Below are 8,770 nucleotides of genomic sequence, written 5' to 3'. Positions count from 1 at the left end.
ATATATCCAATTAATGCATAGACCTATGTTTGAATCCCTGTAAGATATTCAAAATAAATAAATATTCACAGGCTCTTGTGCAAAAAATCATCAGCAAACTGCCAATAGACCTCTTAATTCATTAATTCAAATAACGTTCTACCACTGCAAGAGATGAAATGAATTGTTATACTCTAAAGACTCAAAAACTTAGAAACTATAAATCAAAGTCATAACTGACACACGACATCGTTTCCTTCCCAGGCAATGTGAATTTAATTTTTCATTCAGCGTTAAAAGAATAAGCATTGCTGCGGACGGTGAAAATTACAAGGAAGCCATAGACATCATCCTAGAAATCAAAGAATATTGAAAAGCAGAGCAATGCTAGTTTTGCGATAATTGCACACACATCAAACCAAAAGGTCAATCAATACGCATAAAGGGAACACGGCACAAATTTCTCTCATCCTCCACCAGCAAGCAGACCTGCAGCTGCAGTAGCTACATACTATTCCCCGAACTTGATGATTGGAGCACATGAAGGGGTTCAATGCATTTGTTGAAAAAGATCTGATTTAGCAGCTTACAGTGACACCAACTTCTTGCTTATACAGCAATGGGAGAGTCCTGCATCCAAGAAGACAAAAGCATGTTCAAGCCATTATGAAAGTACTCTAGGATGATTGGTGTTGATATTGGTACTAAATTAAATTCAAGACATAGAAAACTTTTTTTTTTAAGAAAAAGGAACAAAAGAACAATCATGCCATAAGAAAATGAAAGGATCGAGCACTCACGAAGTTGCAACATGACTGACATTAGTCTCATAATAACGTTGCCATGATAAAATAAAAATAATGATAACAGTAGTAACTAGTAATAGTAATAAACTATTCCCCAACCAGAGAGGAGCCAGAATTAAATTCCCAAGGACTATTTACTTTGCATCACAGGCTCACAGCCTACACCAATTAATGCACAAACCAAGGCATATAAAAAACATATGATTAATATCATTGGATAATTTTTGGTCACCTAACATACAGATAACTCCATCTTTGGTGCCGCTAGGAATTTGCCTCAGATAGTTTGATCATAGATAATAAATAAAGAAAAATAGCGATCACCAAAAGTCAATCATGATAACCCACCTTGGAAGTCAGGTTTGAAACAGCCAAATTGAACTTCTCTCTGGTTTTTGTTCCAGCAGCCTGACCAGCCCTTGCCACCTTACTAAAGGCACCATTTAGCCAAGCTGTTCCAGCTGTCACATATCTGTTCAGGGTTACAGTAGATTTTATAAATTCATATCTTCTAATTCTAAAACAATTATCATTAGAAACTGAGCTCAAAATCAAATAACAATTCACCAACCAGACTACAAAAAAAAACAGCCACTGCAAATCAATTACACGAAAGATCCACTGCCTCTGTTCTAAAAGAAGTCACTAAAAAACATACTAGAGAAAAAGCAGGACCAATTTCAAAACTGAAACCAACTTTTGAGTACTTGAGAAGTTATTCTGTACTACACAATCTTATTAAAGGGGCTTATTTGAAGATATTTAGATTGGAGAAGAATAAAACCGAGTGGTTTTAGACCAAAAGAAGCTCCTCACTCCATCAGGATGGGGCACAGGTAATACAGATAATGAAATAAATCAACAGCTGTTGCTAGTTAATGAACACCATATGTTCTCTGAATAGCTAGTCCTTACGTGCAAATTAACTAAGCAATCAACAAAATAATTTAGACTACTCCGAAGTAACCAGAATCAAGAAAGAGATTCACCTGCTTGATTTGACAGCTGATCCTGTGTCATTTATCTTCCTTTCTGCTGCAAATATAGCTGCCATTGTCTTATCTGAAACATGAAGCCTTTGATCCACAGACTTAACTTTTTCATTGACTGCTGAAATGCCAACTGTCAATTTCTCTGTAAGCCCAACTCGTCGATCAAAGGAAATTACCTTGGCAGATGCACTAGCAGTCAAGCGATGTTTTTCATCAAAAGCCTTGGCCTTATTCATTGCATCTTGACCAAAAGCTGAACCCTTTGCCAGCATATTTGAAACCACTTCTTGTGCTTTACTGACATACACTCTTCCATTGCCAGTTGGACTAGTTTTAGACTCCTAACAAAGAAAATTTGATTGTCAGACCATACAGTTGGAGGAGAAAACTTTTAGAAAGAGCATATGACTAGATATTGATTGAGAGCACATATGAAGTATCAGTGCACAGGTGTCAACATATTTAATCATGCCCATTCATCAACTTATTGTAAAGCACAGAGTGAAGACAAGGGCATACATAAAAGGAAGTCATAATCCACCTCTAAAGACCATATAAAACGTTTCTGGAGCAAAGAATAATTGAATGAAAGGTTGAGATCAATCTTGATCAACCATTTTGTAAAACATGAATTTCTAAAATTCACTCCTTTTTTTCCAAACTAAGTCTAAGACAACCAGCATCCACTACTCCTCAGAATTTTCACTTTTTACACAATCACTTATAATTTGGATCTACCAATGAGTAGCTATACATTTGACCAACAAATCTATCTTTATACTATAAGATTGCTACCAGTAATTTTACCAACCTCAACATCAGATGGAAAACCTTCAGCTGGAATAGCAGACACAGCATTGTCTACCCTTCTTACTTCCTGCATAAATTTGCAGTGTGAAAATGGATATTTGACAATCATATAAATCAAAACTGCATAAAACTTGCTCATCCACTTACTTGTAGCTCACGATTTGGAACATAATTTTCTGCAGGAGTTATACTCACTATCTGGTCCACTATAGTTGCTCCCTGCACCAAATGTGGATATTTTAATTTCTAGAGCTTTCCCTTGAATGATGGTTTGCTCATATCAAATAAAAGAAGATTGGCAACCAAAATAGAGGACCAAAACAACTATGCCTTCCACACTATATTTATGCAAGGCATAAATTTTGTAGTCTTAACCATTCAAAAAGCATTGACACTACAGAACAACACATTCCTGCTGCAACTGTTAACCTAGACAATTTAGAGCTTAAAAATAATATATTTCCACAAATAGCATCACCAATATAACATTCTCAATGAACAAAAATATGACAATAATCATAAGCAAATATCTAACATGAAATCTAATGCTACGTACTTTTTTTTAGCATATTTATTATAAAATTAGAAGCATTGCAACAGCATTTGGCTGAATATTTTCTTTTAATGAATTACTTTTATATTAGGGTCATGTTCCAGTAGATGAAAAAAAATTTTAAAACTTCTTCGGCCAGAATAAGCCTTGGGAGTAGGTTATTTCTGTTGTAATACAAGGCATACTGCACCTATACCAAGTAATTTGGCCATAAAATGAACAAAATTCAGACATTGGTTTTCAGAATGTACATGCAGTCCCTCTGGCCAGAAGGTCCAGAACACAGATATGCAGACTATGGATATCTAGAGAAAGACAGGAAATATTCAAAGCATATTTCTGGGAATCATGGCATGAAGTTGATAATCACTTCTTACTTTCCGAAACAAAAATCAACAAGTTCAGCAGCCAGCTTGCAATTTAAGCGCTTCAAACATACCTAATTCTCATTACTATTGAATAGTAAATGTCAGACTACAGTTGTGACAACTCAGAAGGGTCATTTATAGGGTAAACTTAAAGAATACCACTCAATTGCTTAAAAGTTAAACATTAATTTAAAATTGCTTACAGTTCAATCACTGTCAGAGATTAAAGTAAATCATAAAAGTATTAGACTTCATAATGTCTCGTAAACACGCAAAGTCTAACAAGGGAAGAAAAATAAGGACATACCGATAACAACAATGCAATTTCAAGTGCTTTAGCTTCTTTGAATGTAACAAATGCAGTCTTTGATTGCCCATTTTCACTGCATCCAAAGATAAAACAACACCAAGAACCTCGATTAAGCAAACACATACACAAGAAACATGACTTCTTTTATTAAAAAGAAAAATCCATAAAGCCTCGTGTAAGAAAGCACATAACACAACAGTACGTCGATTGCCAGAATTTTAAAGAGAGAGAACAAAGTAGCATAAAAGATCACTAACGAGGTTAAACGCTCTATACCGTCCGGTTTCTAGAAAATGCCATGAGAGATAAAGAGGAAATAACTGCTCAAGTAACTGAACTAGAAAAGAAAAGGCAAGAACTAGTTTCCCACTCAGTTTCCTTTCCATACATTTTCTCAGCGACCAAATAAGAGTTAAACAAAAACTAAATATACGTTTCGCAAGCATATATATATGGAGAACGCACCGTTGGATCTCAATGTGTTCAATTTCACCAGAGAAAGAGAAGAACTCATGAATCTCTCTTTCACTTGCTAGATCTGATAAATTCTTCACTTGAACCGTTCTTGCCTTTAAGAGAAAACAAATCAATATCAGAAACTTCAAACTATAATTAAAGTAAAAATAGTGAAAAATCAGAGGCGTTACTTCTTTGTTCAGAGATAGAAAGAAAATATGACCTGACCTGCATTGTAACTTCCTTGTGCAGAGAAGGTTTTCCGTTTTCTACTGCTGCAAGGTCATGCGCGAGAGGGAGGGGGAGAAGGAGAGAGAAGACAAGAGTATTAAAAGAGCCAGCAACCTGACAAGTTGGATACAGAAGAAAGAACAATGAGAGCAGAGAATGTAGTTGTACTAAATGCCCCTGGGTCTTTCCATAATTACATTTTCTTTCCAGTTTCCTATTTTGCCCTTTTTGGTTAAAAGTATCAGCCGATATACTAGTGTAGCAGTAACGAGAGTCAATCTGAACTGAACATTTACTATGTAAAAATCAGTTAAATACTCCGCATCCCATAAAAATAAGCTTCGTTTTTTTACCTATTTGTTTTAACTGATTTTATTAGTTGGCAACTGGTAGTTTGGAATTGACAGCTGTTAGGATAAACGTGGTTTTGAGATGGTATATTATTTTCTATTTTAATATTTTATATATATAAAAACTTTTTATAATAATATTTAATAATTGTTAATTATTTTTAAATAATGATAAATAAAATGTTCGCATAAGAATATTAGTTTTAAAAAATAAGAGTAATTATTTTCATAAGATTAATAAAATTTAAATAATATACACGTCAAGACATAGCTAGTAATGAGTGCATATATAACAATAGATTAGGTTTGAATTAAACAAGATAAACACAGTCAAGCATGCATGTCTAGTTGGACTTTTTACTTACGTAAAAGACTGAAAATTTAAAGTTTAAAACTTTTTTCCCCATGAAATTAGTGAGTAAAATGGAAGGCTACGGGTATTATGTAACTTATGTTCTTTCAATCCTTTAGACTTCTTAATGAATACAAAAATACATATAATACAAATAAAAAATATAACATAAATATAAATCAACTAATAGAAAAAATAGATTGTTAGACCTCTTAATGAATAAAAAAAATATACTAAATAAATCAATTAATAGGAAAAGTTACAAAATATAAGCATACGCTTCATATGACTTTCATACAAATTAAAAAATATATATTAATGTAGCTCTAACCATAATTTTTTTTGCTAAAATGTTTTAATATGCACTTGCATTAGTCCATATTATTTCATTAAAATTAAATAACTCATATTTTCTCTCTCTCATTGACGCAGTCCTTTTTTTTTTTCTTTTAGCCAGCATGTTTCACCTTAGAATTCTTCAAACTTTTCATGTCATTCCACTAAAAAAAATACGCTTCTAGTGATTAATTTCTTTATTTCAATGTATGGTTTCTTTTATGCCTATGTTCCATATTCTACTATTCTAACTAATGGTTTGTTTTATTTAGATGTCCCGCATTTTATACCCTAATTAATGATTCGTTTCATTCTCATATTCCCCATTCCGCTATTATAGCTGGTCCTCATCATCTTAGAAGTCTGTTATTAATCTTGCCCTACCCATACCCTTTGAACCACTTTATCGAGTTAGGATGACACAGCTTACCAACTCCTACTTGGTCGATCCTCAAACCACACATTTATTAGATGGGGTTTGTGATAAATTCCCATCCTAACTCCAATCACTACATTTCTTTTTCTAATTTAAATACTAAAAAGGATCAGGTTAATTAATTTATAATTTTCAATTTACAAAAAATGATCATCTTTTCTAAACCAATGCGAATTTATCGAGTAATCTTTTGGACCAACCAAAAAAATTGAAATAGTTTTTTCTCCTCAATTATAGATTTTTAAGTGACTGTTGACGGTTGGTATACAAGACACTCTTGCAGTCCTTGTAGTTGCAGACTCCTTCACTTGCAGGGTTGATGGATTATTATCGTTGGCCGTATGGTTGTTTCTTTTTAGTTGTTTCTATTTTTTTTTTTTTTTTTAATTCACTGAGAGGCCTAACCAGTGGTAGAGCTAGAATTGAAGACAAAAGAGGATGATTTTTTTTTTTTTTTATCAAAAGTAAGGAGGGAAAATTAAAAATTTTCAGAAACATAGAAGGTAAATGTTTTAAAATTTTTTGCTGAGGGCGCATGGCTCCCTTCCCTCCGTTTATAGGACTAATGAATTGAAATAACATGACGGACTACTAACATAGATAACTCTTGTCAAATTGGTGAAACGAAGTCCTCCTCTCCACCTACCACTCCTCATGTTAGCGAGAAAACAACTAGACCATATATGATTAGTGTTCTAACTATTAACAAATTAATGGTTAGGAGAGTAAATATTACTAACAGCTAACATTATTAACTTTTCTTATTATTTAAGCTATTAGAAGGTTAAGACTGTGTTCGGTAATAACTTTTAAATAATCAGTCGAAATGCTAAACTTTAGTTTTTTTTAGCGTTCGGTAACATAGTGTTTGATTTAAACTAACTTTTAGATATTAACGTAGCGTTTTATAAAAAATTAACTCATATTAACTTAAATAATGTTTAGCTTAACTTTTTATGAAAAATTATTCAAACAGTTAACAGTTAAACATGTTATAACATCTAATAATTATCAAAACAATTAAATTTGCGGTAGAGATTCTAACTCTCACTAACAATTCAAAGATATATTTTTATATTTAATTATTAAATACTTATTGGACAATAATAGCTTATTGTAAATTACAAATGTAAGATCATAGTTAAAATACTAAATAATACTACATTAAATACATATGACAAAGCAAAGAAATTGCTGCCCAACTTGTTTTATACTTTCATTTTTACGAAATAAATTCAAGTAATTCCTTTCAAAAGGTAATAATTTGGAATAACTGAATAGGTAAATACGGAACAAGTGGGTGTGGAGGGTAAAATAGTAAATGAACAAAAAAAAAAAGGGTGCAACCGGAATAGGAAGTCATTGTGATTCTTTTCTTGGTCAACATGTAATGAGAGAAAATTCAACTTTGAAAGCCACTTGGGAGCTTTGTTGGAACTTTGTCTCTCTTTTGTCCCCTGCTCGTGGCTGTATTATCATCTTGCACTTATTAACTGGAGCCAAATTTTACTTTTCTAAGAGTAAATCATCTAACTTTCCTTATACAATCCTTATACAAGTACAAGGATTTTACTAATTTATCATGTTATTTAAATAATATTTATTTTTATATTATGGATATTTATTATCTTTTATACTTTGAAAGCAATTTATTTTTTAAGAAGTTGATTTCTATATTAAAGACATTCAACTTATATTTTCTGAAAAATAATTTTCTTATAAATTATATTTCCTAAAAAATAGACTATTTGAACTAAACAAGGCTAAATGTTAATATTTATTTAACAAACATAATGCTAATTACGTCATACTAAAACTGTAAAATTCTAAAATCGAACCAAAACCACAGCGTAACTAATAAGAACGAAAGAAGAAAGAAAAAGACAAACGTTACACTAGATGTTTTCTGTCTCAGTATGCAAAATTTGTGATTGCATTCAGATATTTCTTTTTTTTTTTTTTTTTTTTTTTTAAAGAAGCTTTATTATAAAATATTAACTCATCAGGCCAACTGTCTACGACAAAAAACAAATTGATGATTGAAGGTTAAATAGGTTAAAAAATTCGCATTCATTTTAAAGAAAATTCCAGTTAATTTTTATACCGATTAAATTAATTAATTACACAAATAAATCAAAATTTAAGTATTTAAATCTATACATTGCAATAAGATCGTTCTTTTACCGGTGTTGCTTATGCTCGCACTATGTTCACTTATTTTTCTTCTGTCCCAAAAAGAAAATGCAAGAGGTAAAAATAGGAAGTAAAATAAATATGTGCACAAAACCCAAAAAAAAAAAAAGCAAAATATATCCACAATGACACTCTTGGTGGAAACATTCTTTTTACTCTTTCTTTTTGGCTTTAGATGATACAGTAATTCTTGACTTTGTTTCGCTGCAAAATGATGATGCAAATGTTCAATTGGTTTTCAAAACAAAATATTTTAAATGTTCTTGGAAAAAAAAAAATATTCCAAAGTGAAAACCAATTTCTAAAATTGCCTTTAATTAAAAAAATCTCATTCTGTAAAATTTCTTCATATGTACTCCATAATAGCACCATCAAAATCATAGCTTGACCTAATTCACATTAAATGGAAGTTGGACAAAATATTGTACAATGGACCAACCACACATTCTGTCATCTTGTTTGGGTCTGACAAAACTCCTCAGTTCATTAAAACAGCCCAAACAAAAGTAAAAGTAAGCATAACATTAAATGCACAAGAAAGAACCAGCAATTGGCTTCCATCTTTTAAATGGTTTTTAGAGAAAGAATAGCATTATAG

At 31.8% G+C, this 8,770-nt stretch overlaps 1 protein-coding gene across 1 annotated transcript; it reads right to left on the bottom strand.

Moving 5' to 3' along the window:
- Nucleotides 1-231: 231 nt before the first annotated feature.
- Nucleotides 232-4,636, bottom strand: LOC105632604 (RNA binding (RRM/RBD/RNP motifs) family protein). Its single transcript, XM_012215031.4, has 8 exons — nucleotides 4,503-4,636; nucleotides 4,284-4,387; nucleotides 3,816-3,891; nucleotides 2,735-2,806; nucleotides 2,589-2,654; nucleotides 1,775-2,118; nucleotides 1,134-1,257; nucleotides 232-609 (listed from the first exon to the last, which is right to left on the bottom strand). The coding sequence occupies exons 1-8, from the start codon at nucleotides 4,506-4,508 to the stop codon at nucleotides 589-591; spliced, it is 813 nt and encodes a 270-aa protein (XP_012070421.1). The 5' UTR covers nucleotides 4,509-4,636; the 3' UTR covers nucleotides 232-588.
- Between the last annotated feature and the right edge of the window lie 4,134 nt (nucleotides 4,637-8,770).

The sequence above is a fragment of the Jatropha curcas genome, chromosome 2 (genome assembly GCF_041381405.1).
Source record: "Jatropha curcas cultivar XTBG-Jc1 chromosome 2, XTBG_Jcur_1.0, whole genome shotgun sequence".
In the NCBI taxonomy this organism is placed as follows: domain Eukaryota; kingdom Viridiplantae; phylum Streptophyta; class Magnoliopsida; order Malpighiales; family Euphorbiaceae; genus Jatropha; species Jatropha curcas.
The sequence above is the reverse complement of the archived record's forward strand: the minus strand, read 5'-3'. Positions and strand labels throughout refer to the sequence as shown.

What these genes read in the sequence shown, in the direction of transcription:
- LOC105632604 (XM_012215031.4), bottom strand. An exon ending in GAACACATTGAGATCCAACG is followed by an intron (nt 3,892 to 4,283) that starts GTGCGTTCTCCA and finishes CTTTGGATGCAG; the next exon opens with TGAAAATGGGCAATCAAAGA. An exon ending in AAATTGCATTGTTGTTATCG is followed by an intron (nt 2,807 to 3,815) that starts GTATGTCCTTAT and finishes CATTTGGTGCAG; the next exon opens with GGAGCAACTATAGTGGACCA.